The sequence below is a fragment of the Melozone crissalis genome, unplaced genomic scaffold, assembly GCF_028551555.1.
Source record: "Melozone crissalis strain CALT ecotype California unplaced genomic scaffold, PUWL_Pcris_2 ptg000027l_1, whole genome shotgun sequence".
In the NCBI taxonomy this organism is placed as follows: Eukaryota; Metazoa; Chordata; class Aves; order Passeriformes; family Passerellidae; genus Melozone; species Melozone crissalis.
Window position 1 is genome coordinate 17,588,156 of NW_026535805.1, and position 19,577 is coordinate 17,607,732.

The following is a 19,577-nucleotide window of genomic DNA, read 5'->3' on the forward strand; positions in this document are numbered from 1 at the left end:
TGTTTATACCAAAATACACTGCATTTAGCAAGACCGGCTTGTAATTTGATTTCTAAATCTCTTCAAAAATATATCACAGTATTTCTTCTGATACTCTTGTCCAGTAAATCGCTGTTTATCCATTCATTGTTGAGATATGTCAGCTGAATGGCCCTAATCCATTTAATGCATGCTGTATCAAGTGTTTTATTTGTGTGGGCTTCACTACAAAACAGACCAATGTCTTGCAAACTATTGAGACTAATAAAAACATTGTAGCTCTTGAAAAATATCTCCTACAATTTAGTTTAATTTCTGAGTGGATCACCATACAATCTGATATTCTGTTATAATAAAACCATTATTATTTTTTAAACTAGACAAATCTGGAAAACACTTTCTTTTAGACAAAATGGAAATGCTTTATTTTTCGACATCATGTTACATGGTTGCACTGTTTCCATTGCCCATGGGTCTGTTCCAGCAATAGGGAATCTTTGCTATAGTAGGTATTTAGGCTGGAGTCAACAACAGTGAATTACAGTGCTTTTAAAACTCGCCTATAAGGTATGCTAGTGCTGACAGAGCTTTACTCTATAGTGTTGTCTATTCCTGGTGGCAACTCTGTATTGCCAGTTGGAGTTTTGCCCTTCCATAGCAACTCCTCGGCTGACACGAGAACTGGTTGTGCCAAAGTGAACATGTGTGTGGGACTAGAGGAACTGTAGGAACCATGTCTTGGCCTCTCTGTAAAAGTCTCTACTAAGGTTCCAGATCCTCTTTCCCAAACTGCTGGCACCGGTACACGCAGTCCAAGCCTTCCCAGGCTCAGCGCCCTGCAACTAGCAAAATCCACTTGCGGAGCCAATGGTTTCATACTCTAAATGATCCCAGTTCCGGGCATTCCTGAATGCAGGACCCATCGTTCCCAAAGCTGCCATCGCACCTTGAGCTGGGCAGGACACGGCAGCGGCAGGTCCCGCTCTGAAATTGTACCGAGGGGCTGCCCCGGGCGGCCAACTACCTCCTGTTTCCTGCCGTCGCTGCCGCCCGCAGACAAGGCAGCATTTTGACCTCCGGTAACACCGTTCCTCTTGCTTTCCCTCCCGCCGCCCCCTCGCCCCGGTTCGGGGCAGGCACCCTCCGCCGGAGCGAGCGCCGCGCCGAGCGCTGCCGCCTGCCGGCCTCGCAGGGCCAGCGCCGCCGCCACAGCGCCGCCGCACCTCCCGCCGCCGCTCCGGGCCGTCCTTGGCCCGCGCAGCCCCAGCGGACCGGGCGGCGGCAGGGCCGCGGCTGCCCGGCCGGCTCGGGGCGGTGACGGAGCCGTTCGGCGGGGAAGAGCGGCGGTAGCCGCGGGCGCCTTTGCCCGTGTGCCGGCGAAGATCACCAGGAGGCCCGGGGTCGGCTTTCGGCGCCGAAGTCGGCGGGCGAGCGGCGGCACCGCCGCTTGTTTATGAGCGGGCAGAGGGGCGGCCCGGGATAGCGCTGCGCCGCCGCCGGAGCGGGACAGCCCCTCCCGCCACCGCGGAGCGGGTCCGCCGCGGCTCCCCGCACGCGCGGGGCACCTGGGCGCGCCCGGAGCCCGGCTGCGGGAACGGAACGGGGCGGGGCGGGGAGCGACCGGCTCTCCCCTCCCGTGGCTCTGGGGCTGAGAGGGCGCGGAGCCGCTCCCCGTCCCAGATCCCCGCGCCCCTCGAGGGAGCAGGCAGAGGAAGAGGAGGAGGCTCTCGCCGCCACGGCCGGGGACGGCGAGGCCCCATTTACGGCTCCCCGCAGCATCGCCCTGCTGGGGCTGCGCCCTTTGCGGGGCCCTCTCCCTCCCCGCCCCCGGTGTCCCCCGGGCCGCCGCCAGCCCGTCCCCGCGGTCTGGCGCCGCCGCCCCGCTCCGCTCCGCGCCCAGAGCCCCGGGAGGGGGAGGGGAGGTGCAGGGGGAGGCGGAGGCGGCGGCCGCTGTGGGGCCCAGGCTGCTCCTCGCCTCCGCTGCGCCTCTTCCAGCCCCAGGATCTGGGGCTGGGGGGGCGCGGGAGGGAAGGGGGCGGGCCAGCCCCGGCGGTGCCCAATGAGAGAGGCGCGGACGGGCACTCGGGGCGGTGCGGCGGCGGTGATCGCCCAATGGGGGCAGGGCAGAGGGCGCACTTGGAGCGGGGCGAGAGTGAGGCAGGAGGCGAGTCGGGGCTCGGGACGCGAGGGGGACACAGCCAGCCGCCACCGCCGCGCGCAGCCGCTCGCACGCACGGCGCCGCCGCCGGACCGGGAGCCGCCGGGCGAGGGACGGGCGGGCTGAGGGACGCCGCTTCCCGGAGGGGGCAGCGGGCGGAGCCGCCACCCGGAGGAGAAGTTTGGCTTGAGCCGCCGCCGCCGAGAGAGGAAACTTTCCTCGGGGGGCCGGAGGCGGGGGCGGCGGGAAGGAGCCGCGGCACGCTCGGGTCCGCCGCCCGGCGAGGGGGCTTCCGAGAGGCTCCCCCCGGCCCAGGCCGGGCTGCGGCGGCTGGGATGTACCTGGCAGCGGTCTCGGCGGGGAGGAGACGCCCGGGCGGAGACGGCGGCTGGCACCTGGCTGCCGCGGGGTGGCTGTTCCTGCTGGCCCTGCTGCTGGGCGAGTCGGGGACGCGTGCTCTCGTCTGCTTACCCTGCGACGAATCCAAATGCGAAGAACCGAAGAGCTGCCCCGGCAGCATCGTGCTGGGGATCTGCGGCTGCTGTTTCATGTGCGCTCGGCAGCGGAACGAGAGCTGCGGGGGTGTCTATGGGCTGCACGGAGCTTGCGACCGGGGCTTGCGCTGTGTCATCCGACCGCCGCTCAACGGAGACTCCATCACCGAGTACGAAGTGGGCGTCTGCGAAGGTGAGAGGCGGCGGGACACCCCCATCCCTCCATCCGTGCCCCGGGGTCGGGGCGCCCCATGGGCGGCGGGAAAGGAAGGAGGGCGCACCTACGAGGTCTTGGACGCCTGTGCGCCTTCCTTGCCTTCCCTTCCATCCCGCCCGCCTGTCCCATCTGCGAGCGTGTCTTCCAACCTTCCCTGCTTAAAAAACCTCACAGACTCCTACTTAGAAGTTTTGCCCTTAATTTTCTTACCCTAAACTTTAGGGTTCTATTGATTCTCCGTAGCGTAGTGTCGCTGGGTTGCTGATAGCGTGTATCAGCTGCTGATGCCCAGCTAAAATTCCATGATAAAGGACTCGGGAAGAGTTTGGCAGATGGAGATCGGCGGAGGTCAGTCGTGCACACATGATGCCTATTTCGGATTCCCTTCTGTGTAAAGAAACAAGGAAGACTGATCATCTGTTGTAAAGTTTTGTTTCCTGTTCCTGTCACTTAATATCTCTCTGTCTGTCCTACTCGGCATATAATGATAAGTATATGCCTTTTTTTTCCCTACTGGAGCATCAAGGGCGGTAAATACCCACGGTAGAACTCCTCTCAAAGTCTCTCCAGCTTGCTACCGTCTTGTGAGGTGATAAAGTGGTATGAAATGCAAAAGGAATTCACCCCCCTTCAGTTTTTTATCTATCAGAATTCCTAAGATTTATTTTTTTTTATGTGTTATAAATTAATGAAAGCCCAGAGACAAATTTTTAGTCTCTCTTTCTCTTGTGCCTCCAATTGCCTTTCCCCCCAAGTTGAGGGAAAACATGGCGCTGTAAAGAAGTTACAAATAAGCAGTAGTTTGGGATATGTATAAATGTATATGTGATTCGGAGCGGGAGCTTCGACAATTCTGGAAAAGGAGACGGAGGCGGTCTCCTCTCGGCGGGTAGAGGGCAGTAGAAAGTCCAGAGAACTGGTGAGCCAGCATCTGTCCAAAAAACTTGCATTTAAAATTATGCACTATTTTAAGAAAGCTAAACCCGGTAATTTTTAGTGGGCAGCTGACCTTTGTCCTGGCGCTCATTATTAGTTTAAAACTCCATTTGCCTCCATAACAAATAAATTGCAAACCACAGCAGAGCAGGGCAGTGCGTCCCACCTGTGCTACAACCAATGCTGTCAGCCTCAGGAGCTGATGCTTGGGTAGGATGAGCTCTAGATTAAAAGCTCGATTGTTAAAACAATTTTAAATGGCCCTGAACTATTTTGAAGACCTTGGTTGAGACTGTGTTGCTGAATATGTACATTGGTGTAGTGTCTTATTTTTAATATGTATTGGAAAAGTTTTTGTAAATAGAAAAGTACAAGCAAAGGTACTTGGGAAACTTACCTGGTTTTGCAGGAGTTTCTCTTGTTGTGTGTTTTTGAGTAAAAGCTGGGCTAAAATAGCTTCCCCCCCTTCTCGGTGGTTAAAGGAACTAAGAACCTACAGTCATTAAAAGCCTTAATGCTACGATTTCCTTACTGTATCACAGTATGGACATCTCTGGCAGTTTAGGAGTATTTCATTCCTTTGAAGTGATGCAATCTGTAGGTTGCTGTAGTTCAGCTCATAACACGTCCCATCTACTGTTGAAAATAGTATGAAGCATTTGTTGGCAAGATTGTGTTTCAATTAGTGTTGTGGTTAGAAACTGGTTCCAGCTGTCCCTATAGGAATAGTCCTAGGGGAGGGAGATAATGATCTATTAACTATAACTAAGGGAGATAACTTTCCTATTTAATTTTCTTATTCTTACTTATCTATTTAATTTTCATTCTCATAAATGAAAAGGAACCAAGCTGAACTGTCAGCCTAATAAATAATCTTGGAATGCCTGTTAGTGAATTGTCAGGAAACTACCTCATTCTGAGGAACAGAGGTGGTATGTTGTTCTTCATGGTGCATGTTTTGCACGTGAGGTGGCAGCAAGGATAAAAGGGAACTGATTGAACTGCCTCTGATCGCTAATATGAGATTGAATAGCTCTGGTTTTTTGATTGTGATGACCTAAACAGTTGTTCAGTTTACAGCCATACATGCAACAGGCTAGGCTGGTGATGCCTGATGTGAGTAGTATTAAGCCATGCCTTTATCCATTAACAGAATAAAGGATGCACTTTTTTTGTTGTCATGCACATTAGGAGTGCAAACCCTTTCCTTCCCCAGTCCAGGGAGGAGGAAATGGAAGTGTTTTACAGAACTGTGTGAATAGAAATTCATGTTTTTATGCTTCTTCCTGTCCCTAGTCTTTTCTTTCATTGCAATTTTTTACACTGAAATGACCCCTACTGGCTACAGTTATAAGCATGTTTTTTTGTATCGTTTTTGAAGCTTCAGCCCTGTCTTGTTTCAGACTATCAGCATATGCTAGGCTGCAGAATACTGAGAACTGGAATAGCAACAGGTAGAAGTACTTGTCTGTTAACTTGTTTCTAGCATTTAACACACTGAACATAAATGAGTTCCATAACACCTGACAGAGAAGTCTCTGTGGCATCTGTTGCTGGTAGCTTCTCTTTCTGAAATTACAAACAGATTATTCTTTGTTAAAGCACTGTTTATAAATGAAATCTGTTGCGGCTCCTGAGGGGTTTTTCCCTTTATCATTCCAAAAGCTGAAGGAAGTTCTTGTTCATCTCACCACCTTAACAATTCACATCTCTAAGCAGTTCTAACACTCCATTTGTGTTGTTATCCTGAAGTGGGTAAATGCCTTTCATGAATGAAGTTGTATTCTTAGTAAGTAATAATTCTGAGGTCCTAGTGCTGGTAGCTACACCTCCTAAATGGCATTCTTGAGAGACTTTGCACACATCCAGCCTCTGTTGACTTTACAGCATCCTTTACAGGGATTTTCTGGATTGGTTGTGGTATGAGGTGTTGAGAGCCTACACCCCCTTTCAAAGACTCTTAAGCTTGAGAAATTTTAAATGCAAAGCAGGAACTGTCCTTACTCTCTACCTTTAAAGGTAGTCATGGGCCCACAACTGAATTAGACTGAAGTTCTCCCAAAACACCTTAGCTTTGGCTTCTGCAGCTGGGTGGGCTCTGGCTTTCCAGAGGAGCGGAGAGCCTTGAAAAAGCTCTACCAAAGAAGTTAGGTTACTTTGTGAAGGCATTTCTTGAGATTACGCTCTTTTGTCTGTTTCCCCGCTTCTCCAGTTTCTGGTGCTGTTAGATGAGGAGGCCTAGATTGCTTTGCTGAACTCATCAAAGTCTTGACAATAGTCAATAAGATAACACTGAAAATGACTGCAAATTATTTTTAACTGTGTAACAGAAACATAAGGGTTTTTTGATACATTTGAAATGCATGCTTAACAAAACTGCTAGTCTGAAGGTGTTCTTAGTTTCTCTTTAGGTTGTACTTCCTTATGAATTAGCCTCTAGGTAGACATTGAAAGAAGGTATCACTGTGCCACTAGCTTACCAATAATCTGTTACATTGTTTGGTGTTGGTTTGGTTTTAATGGGGTTTGGGTGTGTTTTTTGTTTTAATTGTTAATTGGGTCTTTTTTTGGTGGTGGGTGGTACAGTTATTGCTGTATTTTTTTGCTTACTGCCTAGCATATAATTTCTGAAGTTCCCTTGGGACCAGGAGCAGGTTGCTGTAGCAAATTTTAGGCAAGTATTGGGAAGCTATATGCGTGTTAATCTCCTAGTATGATGGCAGAAGCTTTCCTTATTGTGGCTAGTCCTAGTCTCATTTACTAAACTGCATGTTTTAGGGAGTTTGGAGCATTACAGTCTGTCTGACACCTTGCTGGGGCAAGTTGGGAGACCTTGGATGTGTCCATTGTCTTCTCCCCACCCACAAGTCTGCCTAGTTTTCATCCCTGAGGACACAGTGTACGGTATGCAAGTGAAGATTAGTGAAACTGGAACTGATGAGAAGAGTTTAAACCTTGTAAGCCTAGCTTTTTTATTTTCAAAATTTGGAAGAGGAAAGCTGATCTTGTTTCTTCTTGTTTTGTTCAGGCATTGGTTTACATGTGTGCTAATGCAGTTCTCCCTGCTTTACTGAAGTAAGAACAGCTTGCCTGCAGACTTGATAGTATTTGTTATCATTAGTAACTTTGGTAGCTAGTACCCTTTGGAGAGCCTTGTTTTCAGTGCTGTGCTCTATAATGGGTCAGTGGACACAAAGCCCTCCCCTTGGTGCTCTGTCTCCAGACAGACTGCTATACTACATGCTTGGCTTCTTGCTTGTGATGCAGTCCAGACCCCTAAAGACTCAGGCAGTATTTTGCTTTCTGTACAAGTTACTGGAGTTCAAGTAATCTGGAAGTTTCATGTAACTGTAACCCAGTTGTTTGCATCTGTTTGCACTGGAACAGTGCTGCCCAAATATCTTAACTTTTTGGTTGGGTTTTTTCTTTGTTATGTAGTGAATGGCTGGGGAAATGTCCAAGTGGTTCTGATGTCCATGTGTGTGCAGAGAACTTCTTTCAGTAACATCAAGTGTTAGAACTGATGATCTAGTTGAGGACTTATCAATATTGGCGTACCAATGGCTGCTGTTGTGAAAACAGTCAAAGTACTTTGTTCAAAGGCTGTCAGCAATCCAGACTATCAGGGAGACAAACAGAAAAATATTTATGTTGTCGAAAAAGAAAGTTATCAGAAAAACTGCTAAAGTTGTGAAACTGGAATGAGAAGTAGTTCTTTAATGAATATTCAGGTTCTCATATGCTAGTCTTGATCAAATTTAACAATCCCCTTCCCCTACTCCTCCTCCCTGCCACCCCCAAAAACACTGACTAGGAGGATGCTGACTTCTTACACACAGACTGGATAATTTATAAGCCATTTCTGCTCTGTATTCCATCAATGCCGAAATCTCAGCATCAGTAAGAACATGTAACTCTGAGTGTGGCATGGAATTTGAATTGGATCAGGTGCTTATTTGACTTGGAAATGGTTTCCTCTCTGTTTCTGGGCATCATGTTTCAATTTTAGAAATGACTTGGTTCCAGTATTTCAGTAAAAATTAAATGGAAACATCTAACAGATATGATGCAGGAATTAGTAGGACTTTGCTATTGTGGATCAGCACAGTAATTTTAAAACTAGAAGTCTTGCTGTAGATTACTAAGTTTTTTAACTCTAGTAAGAGGAATATTCTCTTTTTATTTATTTTTAGCTTTTAAAACTTTGTATAAGCATCCTTTGCTTATGTGAATTTTTCTACACAGAAACTGATTATTTTACCAGGTTCCCTAAAACCATGGTTTTTATAAAGATAGTTTTTCCTTTTTTTATTTTTTAAACTACCTTCGAACTTGCCCCTAGGCATCTTTGCTGGTTTAAGCACTCTCTAGCTAATTCAAAGATTCTTGCATAATTTAACTTCTTGCCTGGTACTTAGTCAACCAAAATGTCATTTCACTGACAGGCATATTATGCAATAATTAACCCATTAATATGATTCAAAAATGCTGTCCTCTTCCCCTCCTTACTTTGTGCCCCCCTTAAGGATTCTTCATCTCAATAAGTTTATAGGACTTTGTAGACAGAACCAAATGTTTCTGTTTTAATGGATTAAATACTTTGTAGAGGTGACCTATTAATTATCTCTTGTGACTTATAAACTGCTTTTCATTTGAGAATGCATTTAATCCACAGGGAATGTAAACTTGGAAATCACGAACTCGGGGTTTTGCCTGAGACTTTGAGTGACACTGGTTGTGTCTGACTATACTGGAATTTGGAAAATGACTGATACTGACACAGAAAGCTTATGTGTGTGGAGAAACTTACCAATGTGGAGAAACTTACCAATGTAAACTAACATGGGAAAATAATTTAGCATAGATTAAATTCCACATAAGTGTACAGATTAAAAATAGTGTCTGGGGGAGCTCTTGTCTATGGCCTTGTTTTGGGGAAATAAGCCCTTCCTAACGTTTTGAGAAGAATGGAAGCAGTTCGCACCTTTACCAGAGGCAATATTCAGTCCCCAGCAGCTTTCACTGGGTATACTGGGTACCTAACTCAAGAATCTGCATGATCATGACCCTTGTGGCTCATAATCGTGCAAGTCCTTTTTAGGACTGAATAAGAAAACAAACCGGGCATAGAGGGATTGTGGACAGGAGGAAAAACAGTGACTGGCTTATAAGCATGCACCAATTCCCATGTTCTTACTCATTTCCTAAGCTTTAAGCCTTATATAGCCACTGTTAAGCTTCAGTTGTTGGTTGGTGTTTGTTTGTTTGAATGGACTTGGGTTTGGTTTTTTTTGTTTGGGTTTTTTTTTTTGATGAAAAATCGAGCAAGTGTAATGTTTCTGAATCCAAGAGAGCCCATTCTGTTGGGTCATTTGTCCTTGAAATGAATTAAATTTCACTGTTTTGCTACGGGTTGTATTGTATTCTCCTCAAGATTTTTTCAGAAAGGCTGGATGTGTGTGTGGAGGTATTTTTTTCCCCTCACTGATGGGTGGTTGATAAAAAGCTGGGGTCATGCTGATAATGGTGTTACATGCACTGATGTAACCTGTGCTGCTTTCACAAAAGAAATGCTGAACTTGATGTCTATCTCTAAGTTAGGTTTTAGGAAATGAAAAGAAGCCCTGAGGGTAATTCTAAATCCAGGCCTGAGTTTTCCCTGCAGTCTTCTGTGACTAAGAGATGGGGTACAATTCCTCTGAAATATGTTGTAATAATGGTGTTCAGTGGTGCTGCATTAATGACTGGGGGGGAAAGTGGCAAAATATTTAGGATATCAGATTTCTTACAATAGTGTGAACTGTTCTTGGTATAGGTTGCTTTACTCACGGCCCTGTTCCGGAATTTGTCTTTGACAAAACTTTTCCTACTCCTGTCACCTTTGCCTGTGCCTAGCAGCTCCAGCAAGCTGCCAGCCAGCTACTTGTATGCAGTGAAGCTGATGTGTGCTGCTGTACATGCAGGCCTCTGAAGCATGTGGGTGCAGAGTGCAGCTTGGAAAAAAAAAATTGGAATTTTAGACTGCTTTGGAAAATGGTTATGAAGCTTTGGCCCTTTTCTGAGACTTTAGCAATTATTTTTGCAGTGAGTTTTCTAGAGCTAGAGGAAAAATCTGCTATGACAACTGAAACACTGCTGTCCATGCTCGTTCTAATCAGGGGAGTACTGGCAGAGGCTTTTTCTGAGCAATTAAATCCAGGGACACAATGCAGTATTTTCAGTTAGCTTTTTACAAACAGGACATGTTTCTGGTCATCAGTTTAAGATAATTTGCTTATAAGTCTTATTTTCAGGTGTATAAATGTAAAACTCATTTATTATTTCAGACCATATTTGGGGAAGAAGGCTTTTGGAAGTATATTTTATTTTTGCTATGGGGAACTCTGAGTGAAAGTCATAGAAAAACAAAAGGCAAAACACGTTCCTCCCCATTCTTCCTTCCTTCCATTCCCCCTTCTTCACCCACCCACACAAAAAGAAAGGTGGAAGTGGGGTACCTGGAGAAGCAAAATATCCCAGACAGTGTGGGGAAAACTTCAAAACTTGCAATAGTTGTCCATGTCACATGCTTCACTTAACATTTCCACTTATCTCCTTGCCTTCCTCAAGACTTCCGTAGAGTTTCTGATAATTCACTGGAAAGTGCGTCTGTTGAAATATTTTCTGCATTCCTTAGTATGAAATAACTGTCTTCAGACACAAGAAGAGCTGCTGCAATGGAAATCTTTCTCACTACATTGGGGATTTGATCACCTGAGATAAAGCAGGCAGTCAGATTGGAGGCAAGCATTACATGCATGTGTTCCTGAGCTATGTAGATGTTGTGGTACAGTTCTGCTTTCTAGCTTTGGCTAGAAACTTTCTCAGGAAACTGCAAAACCCTTTTGTATTGCTGTACATTCCACAAGAAGATTTGATCTTGGAAAATGAACCATTCCAAGATGTGGGAAAAAATGCTTTCTCACAAAGCTCTCAGCTGTGTGTCTTGCCATAAAAGATTCTGCCGGCTCTAGTCCCTGATTCATGACTTCAGTGGAGGAATAAGTTGCAGGAGGGGAAAGGATTGAAGCCAGTGTATGACCTCAAACTCACTTCAAGGCTAGTTTTTCCTTTGCTGCTTTTCAAGGTCTGGGGCTGGGTTTCAAGCATTCTTTAGTGGTAATTAGTCATTTCTATTGTTCAGCTCCTCCAAAACATGAATTTCCTTTCCATCATTCTTTTTTCCTGTTCAAAGAGAAGCGAGAGTCTACTGGCAAGAAGCATTTCCTTTTTTTATTTTAGCAAGTTAGAATCTTTTCAGAGTCTCATGCCATCTTAATGAATACCACTGATTCGGAAATGCTCTTCTGTATAGCAGTGTGCTGGAGTGGTGGTGCTCAGACCTTGGGGGGAGTTTCATGGGGGAGTTTCTGAAAGGTTCCCCCCTCTGCCTCCCAGTTCCCAGAGGGCAGTACCAGTCTTGATAGGGATTGCTTCTCTCTTGTCTTCAAATGCAGATTTAAAAGGATGCTAGAGTCTGTAACATGTGGCTTATACAGTTTCACTTCAGTCATCGATATATTTTATGGTGTCTTTTCAGCATCCTAAGAGCTACCTGGGATGCTCAAAAAAAAAGGTAGAAGTAGCAGAGCAACATGCTGCAGTTAAATGTAAATTATGGGAGTTGACTCAATCCACTCCAGTTAAATTGCAGTTCAAAGGGTAGGGTGGTAAACATGAGATTATTATGGGCCAAATGCTTGTGCATTTGTTTTCAGCAGTGGTACTTCAGTGATCACTTCAGTGTGTTTCTTGCTGTTTCGAGATGATGCATTATCTAAACTGTGAAGGTGAACAGTATAATACTCTCCAAACTATAGCTGATAGTCATTAAATGTCCCGAAAGAAAGAGAGGGGTTGGGGCACAAAACAGAAATTTCTGTGGCAGGCAGAAGGAATTGAGAATTTGAAGGAATGGAAAGCAAAACTTTAAGCAATGGAGAAGCAGGCTCTGAAAAGGTCTTTCCTTGTACTTTTAGTTTGCACTGTTTTGAGATGATCCTTTGGGTAGTAATAAATAACAAATGTAACCATAGCGAGGTAGTGTGTGCCTTGGAAGTAAGGCTTAAAGTTACTTTCTCAGCAGCATGCTTTGCTAAAAACACAGGCAGCTCTTCAGGCAAATAAGATGAATGCTTCAGTTGTGACCACTATGCCTTGCATGGTGCTGTGTTGTGAGTGCTGGTATGTAGGATATAGTATGGAAGAAGTGATGGAATGCTGCTTACCAGAGACATATTTCTCAGACTGTTTCCCAGACTAGACCTGTTTAAGGATCTCTTGTTCAACTTCTTAATGCCTTAATCCTCTTCCCTACTTTAGGTGCATGCTATGACAGGACTTGGGAATTCAGCAACCCTGAGCAGTATGTGAATTTTTAGCAAGCTGAAACATTTACTTTGCAGAAAGCAGGTGATTATATGAATGATAGAAGAGAAAAGGAAAAAAAATTGGGATTAATGTGAAGTCTCTCTTCCTGTGGCTTCCTTTTGGTAGGAAAGCACAGTTGGAAGAATTTAAAAGGTACTATGTCCAAGACTTAACTTTGATCTGAGTAAATGCAGAACTACTTTATTATCTGAAACTTTATTATCTGGAACTTACCTGAATGAGTTGGAAGGAGTGGGGAATTGCATGTAGATAGAAATTATTTGAAAGAGAAATGACTTTGAAGCCGTAGTTATGAGCCTGCTGGGAGCATTTGAACTCTTTGAGGCTTGTGTGCAAAATGTACTTGAGTGACTGTATAACAAGACTCCAGTGACAACTCAGGATGGCTAAAAAGTGCAGCCCTTTGATTTTTTGCCCTTACCTAAACATGCCAGCACAATGAGGTGGTGAAAATCTCAGCTAAATAAAGATCAGTTTGGATGAAAACTAATAGTTTACTTGGGCTTTTTTTCCAGCTGCATTGCTTCTAAAAACTCTGGAGTGTTAAGTACACACTTGATTTTTGTGGTTTTAGGTGTCCTAGAAGTAGCTGGGGGTAGGATGTATGTAGCAAGGTTTGAGGCATAGATTCTTATATCTGGGGGTTTTGGCCCTGCTTGCAGAGAAATAATGCTTTCACAAATTAGTACATTTCAGGTTTTGGTCACATCATCCAGATTTGAGAGGTTGGCATTAAAAACCAGTCTTCTGGAAAGGAAGCCATAGAGGTCAAGCAGAGCGTGCAGGAAAAGGTATACAGCCTGGAATAGTTTGTGAACTGTCCAGGTCCCAAATCACTGGTGTGTACAAGTTGTATTTTTAGAATAGTCTCCAGGACATGATCTTTTTGAATAATAGAGGCTAGGTTATATGTTTTGCACAAGATATCATTCCCTTATCAGGTAAAATATTGCTGACCTCTAAAGGTGTGAGCATGCTGTACTGGACCACTGTTTATCTGCATCAAGGAGAGCACTAGATGTCTTTGCATCAAGTATCCAAAGCTTGGAACTGAAGTGATAGGCTAGGTTTGTCCCTTTAGCTCATGTGAATACTTTCATGTGGTTGTACCTTCCATTCCAAAGAATTTTGTTCTGCCTATATTTATGTGACTTCTGAGAGTTTATTCTAAGTGGTAAACAATTATTCATCTAACAGGACTTTGAAATTATGTTCATAAAAGGACTAAATCAGCTAGGAAAAGGAGTCAGTCTTTAGTCTGCATGAAAAATTATGGTAGACTTGGCACTGATTTACTGAACCTAAGTAAGCTCTTGCTACATGTTTGCTACTTCATTGATGGAAATCTTGTTTCTAAATAAAGTTGTGTGAAAAGCAGGCTGGTAGAAGATGTACAGGCTAATACTGAATTTGCATTCTTCCTGTCTGAATGTTACTCTTTTCTATTATCACCCAGTAATGAAAAATAAATACCTTGTTTGAAGATTTAACACGTTAGAAGTATAGCCTGAACAAGTATTACTGAGGGATTTCTCTTCTCATTAAGACTTTAATGTCTACTGAGTTAATTTTTGAGGTGTGTGGCAGTGAAGACTTCAGGTGCACCTACTACTGGGCTATGTGCTTCCTGTGTACTCCTTTTCAGAAAACTTGTGAGGGCTGGCAGATGTGGTAGCAAGCAGTAACCTGTCTGGAAATCGGTGTGTGTAGTGCCACACTGTGCAATGCATGTGCATTGAGACGTTTTGCCACTGTCAGGGGACAAGTCTGCTCTCTGTGCCAGCTGGGTCCCACCTTAAATGGGGTGGGCAGCTCTCATGTGACAGGATCCTGCTGATCTGTCTGCCTGGAGAAGCCCTAGTGCTGAAATACCACAAGGCAAAGCAGCAGAGATGCTCTAAAGTGGTTTGCTAGAAGAGCAGCAGAGAGTTGCCATCTGTGTGTCCTTCCAGCCTGCTCTGCGCTGGCCTGGGGGCGCAGGGCTGAGAGCCCACACGCTGCCTCTGGGCTCCTCTCCTGCACCCAGGAGTGCCGAAGGAATGCTCTTGTCACAAACAGGGAGCACCACAAACCCCTTAAGGCTGTAGGGCTGGTGTGGATGAAGCTGTGGTCCTTGCTGTTACAGAGTTTCGACCAGCAAGTCTTGGACCGTAGGTGTAGCTTTTGTTCTTGTCCTTACATGGATTAATGCTGTAATTTGTAAAATACAAATTGTCCTGGCTGTATTCCGGCTTCTCAAAAACAGGATGTATTATTGTTCTCCAAATTCTCAGGGTTTTTTGTTGGGTTTTTTTTTTTTTTTTTCCTTCTGTATGCAAGGCCTTATCACAATGAGAGTATCCCAAGCATTACAGGAGAGGCATCTTCCTTTGAAAGAATTTTAATCGTTTCTCTTCAGGAACTTCTGTGCTTCCTTTGACTTTCATTGATACAGCTGCTGTATTGGATGATAGGTTAAAGTAAGAAAAAAATTACTTCCTGGGGTTACTGACTATTCTTCCCTTGCAATTTTTATGGAGAAGAGCCATGAGGTTCCCATGGAAATTCCCATCTTCACATCTAAAATGGACTTTGTTGTTTATCAGTGTTTTTGTCAACAGGGTACTTTGCCAGCTCATAATAGAAGGCAAGGATTTTGTTGTACAGGGAGAAGTATACTGGTGAGAATCTGCTGTGGCACTTCCTGTAGATCATGTACAGTACTGAACTAGTAAACAGCTCTTTCTAAATACTTTTTTCCCTCCCAAAACAGGAAAAACTTCAGGTTAGCAGATATTCTGCATATTTCTGTGAGTGGAAAGAATTTACTTGCCAACCTCAGCATGTGTGTGCATATACTGTTATTTGCTGTTAGTTTTTAGGCTTCTGTTGAGCATCAGACTACTGAATGACAGTTTTGGATTTGCTGTGGCCTCTCATACTGGATATGGAGAACAGCCTCTGATAACCCCAACAACAAGAGGAAACCCACCATGCATAACTGGAAGATATTTTAACTTTTTTGAAGTGCTTTTTGGCAGGATCTATATTGGAAACTTGCTTGTTGATAGTAAATAAAATTGGAGTGAACTATTCAGAATGCACAATGTGAGTGCTGCTGTTGAATGTAAGGATATAAAGATTAAAAATATCTATTTTTTTCCTTTTGTCATTAGTAGAAATCAGTGGACTCTGTGCAACTATTTTGTAGCACTTAATTTTCCAAGCTTGTCTGTCTATAAAACATCTGGCATTCTGTAGCAAAGAACACCTGATGTCTAGTTTAGTTTCTTCAGTCTTGCTTAAACAAGTATGTGATAGGACAAGGGGGAATGGTTTAAATCTGAAAGAGAATAGGATTAGATTTGATTTTAGGAAGAAATTCTGTACTGTGGGGGTGGTGATGCACTGGAACAGGTTGCCCAGAGAAGTTGTAGATGCCCTGGAAGTGTTCAAGGCCAGACTGAATGGAGTTTTGACCACTGAGGTCTAAGTGGAAGGTGTCCCTATCCATGCAGGGTGGTTGGAACTGGATGGTTTTGAAGGTCTCTTCAAATCCAGGATGTTCTATTTTTCTATCTTGATTAATCTTCTGATTCATGGGATATTGCTGTATGTGTACTTGACCTAAGAAAACTGAGATATTGTAGGACTGGTAATCTTTTGGAATTCTGGATTGACTGGATTTGTATTTCTTTCTGGAGGGGAAAAAAAAATCTTGTTGCATGTGGCCTCCTGAAAGGAAGATGGGCAGTTAGAACTGGAACACCAGTTACATACATTTGACAGGACTGATTCAAAAGGAACAGAATTATTTAAGCAGAGAGGCTCATCCTGGTCCCTCTATCTATAGACCCTTGACAGCAAAGAATGCAATGTGCTTGGTCAATTCTCCAGGAATATGCATGATAATTGAGGACTGCTGGAAAACTCATTTTTGGTCATATAATGGAATCAGAGGTCTGGCATCTTGCAGCTTTTCTGTAATAAAAAGTTATCTCCATGGAGTGAATTCTGTGTGATGCATTTTTTAGTCATCTTTTAAAATGCTTGCTTTCTGACTCAATTTTGACTTCTGTAACAGCTGCAGATTCTGTACAATGCTCTCACTTCCATTATAAATATAACTTCAGCTATCTGCAAAAGTTATTTCTGTTAGAATAGCACTCATTTGTACTACAGCTATGCGTTTTCCTGAGATGACATAGTTTTTCATACAGATGGAAGTAAACAATGCCAGTTTCTTTAGCAACATGGGCAGTTGAACATGTTGCAGAACAGCTGTGAGATAAGGTATTTGGGGTATTTGGCAAATCCCACTTTTGGATTAGTCTGTTATTTTTTTAATCTGTTATCTTCTCTTTAGCACTGTGTTAAACTTGAAGTGAATCCCACCCAGCTCCAAAGCAGCTGAAAATCACCTCCTGCAGCTGAAATCCAATAGTGAACGAGTTTGTTTGTTTCTTTTAGATGAAAACTGGGATGATGATCAGCTTCTTGGATTTGAACCGTGCAATGAAAACCTTATAACAGGTTGTAACATAATCAACGGGAAGTGCGAATGTGACACCATTCGGACCTGTAATAATCCATTTGAGTTTCCAAGCCGGGATACTTGTCTGTCGGCCTTGAAAAGGATTGAAGGTAAGCCCCTATTTTCAGTATTTCAGAGTTAGTAATTTTTTCTGTACAGTGGGTGAAAAACTAGAGTGTAATGTGTTTAAGGATGACTTGTGTAGTTTCAGATCCCTCTGGTCTTCTACATGTCAAAAAACAGGTCTGTGTTTTAGAGGAAGATAGTACTTCATAAGCTTATTATTCTAAATGCTTAAGTTTAAGAAGGGAAAAAACATGCTTTGTGTGCTATGATGTTTGCAGATTTTAAGGCTAAACAGTTCTGTTTGTAGTTTGTGGTAGCTACATTTGCTTACCTTCAGTTGCAAAGCCGTGTGGAATACCCTTTAGATGTGTTGATGTGACTGAATAATGAATAAACACATTAAACACAAACATGGATTGTAAGAGTAAAGGCATAGTAAAGGAGTAGTTACTGATTATACTTATATCTTTTATTATATGAATGTGTGAATTGCTATTTTCTTTAAGTTTACATAATGTTACATTACCTTACTGTTCGTATTTTACAGTTCCTATGTTCCTCTGATTAGATTTGTATTAGGCCCCATATGTTTATGCTTGTGCATACTTCCATATTTGTTTTGCTTTTTTTCCTTTTTGTTATTTATGGTCACACTGGAAATGAGTTGGCTCAAATATATTCAGCTGGAATTCAATTTACACAATGTATTTCTGGATTGTTCTGGACAGCAATTAAAAGAGTGATCTTGGACCATTTTTTATGATGCTGTAATTACTGTTTATTCTCTGAAGTGTTCAAGAACATGCAGAAGTTGATTAGTGATGTGGACCTGCTTAATTAGACTACTTTGGAAAAAGTTAATGTATTTATGAGGCTACTGACCATATTTTAAGTTAGGGGGATTTTATACTTAAGGAAGTGTGATGTGATGTCATCTGTTGTACTTCTTTTGTGTTAAGAAAATTGGTTTTGTGCTACATACTTTAGATAAGGAGATGTTGTGAGAAACTGAAGAAATATACTCAGGATTGTTGGTTGTGGTGTTGCTTACTAAAGGCACGCAAGTGCTTAGTCTGAGATTTTTGTGGGTTTTTTTCCTTATGTAACTCTAGGAAGAGCAGAGGTAGAACCTTTGGTCTGTTGGTGTGATAGTGGGCAATAGCATGTATGGATTCTTCAGTCTTACCCTTCTCTTCACTTGTGAATGTGTAACTAAGTCTGTAGTATTTCAGCAGGACTCTGCTGGCATGGCAGCTCATCGTGTACTTGCTGTGAAAATCTGCTGTGGGTTGTCTTTTTGTACTTTGCAGCCTTGGAAGAAATGGACTTAGCTTTTGGAATGGCATAGCTGAAGTAGGTTGATTCTGAGTCACTTGCTTTCAGCAATCTTTTTTTCAGCTAAATTTTCATTAAAAACCCCCAGCATTTCATAATTATACGTGAGGTAACAATATTCTACATGTAAACTGACTGGTATAAGAGCTGTGGTGCAGTTATTTTTTTCAGAGGTGTAATTTTCTTCTTTTTCCCCTCTGTTTTATTTCTTTGTGGAGTGGGGAAGGTGTTCTTCCAAAGCCTCAGACTGTGGGGCACCAGTAGAAGTGTTTAGGGCCTGTTGACTTTTTAATTTTTCACAGTTGGAAAGGATGGCTGATGCAAGTGTTGAAGCAACAGCGGTACCTTTAAATAACAGAAGTCTGGCAGTTACAACTTGAGTGTTAAAACAGTCCAGCTTTTACTCCTAAGAATGTGAATTTGCATTTGCATCCTCAGACTATCAAACTGTACCACTGAGGGATGTTGGAAGGTAAATCCCTTTGTATTTCCTAATAGACAGGCAGAAGTCATAATGTAATTTTGATTTCTGCATTTTACAGATATTGTCTGTGAATTTGCCTACTGGATTTTGCCCTGTAAATGTTTATTCCCGCTTTCTCTGGCTAGGATTGGTAATTGAATGCTAACTGCTAATGGAGGTTGTTTCTTTAAATGCATTAGTTCTTGTTTTGGTAATTAAAACCAAAGTAATGCTTCATCCTGTACCTAAGCTAATGGAAAAGAAGAATAACTTTTTTCCACTGGTGCTTGCCACGTCCCTGTTTGCTAAGCAAGCCAAGTCTCTTAGGTAAAATGGAATAGACACTTTGGTGTGTCTGAGCCAGTATTTGCTGCTTGACTATTTCAGGTTTTCAGATTTTAATAGTCTGAAAATAGAATTCAGCCACAAGGAAAGTCCACCTGAAACATGGTTTAGGTAGCACACAAACCAGAGGGGTCTATGAGCATGTTAAAATAGAGAAATCTTTCAGCTTTTATAAGGCAAGCTAAATCTTAAAGTGTAGTGTCATGTAAAAAGGGATGATTCATAAGATCTGTTAAATATGTCAAATTAAGATTTTCCTGAAATCCAAAGTACTGATGTATACTTCACTCTTTTGGCTTGTCTGTTAAAGATAATAGCAGGAAGATTTGAAACTAGTAATTTAAACCTTTAAATACTCTAATAGAATCTGTTGCCATGGAAAGTGGGACTAAGGGAGGGTAGTCTAACTTCTATCTCCTCACCACACTTTACATGGATAATTAAATACACAGTGTGATTAAAAAGACAAGTTGAATACCTGAGTGATGGATACACCATAATAAGAGTTTCTGAAGAAAACTGCCCAGCTTGCTGCAAGCCTGCAGATAAGGAATCTGTTGCATAGATACAACCTGACAAGTAACAAACAGTGGACTTAAATCTGGAATCCTGTTTCCATATGGGAATGTGCTAAGGGGTTG

General features: G+C 43.3%; 1 protein-coding gene across 1 annotated transcript in view; it reads left to right on the forward strand.

The window, feature by feature from the left end:
* The first annotated feature begins 2,091 nt into the window (after positions 1-2,091).
* The window catches only part of CRIM1 (cysteine rich transmembrane BMP regulator 1), a 175,113-nt gene continuing 157,627 nt past the window's right edge, over positions 2,092-19,577 (forward strand). The window contains exons 1-2 of the mRNA XM_054280186.1: positions 2,092-2,824; positions 16,664-16,837. Coding sequence (XP_054136161.1) covers positions 2,092-2,824; positions 16,664-16,837 — 907 coding nt within the window. The remainder of the gene's footprint in view (positions 2,825-16,663; positions 16,838-19,577) is intronic.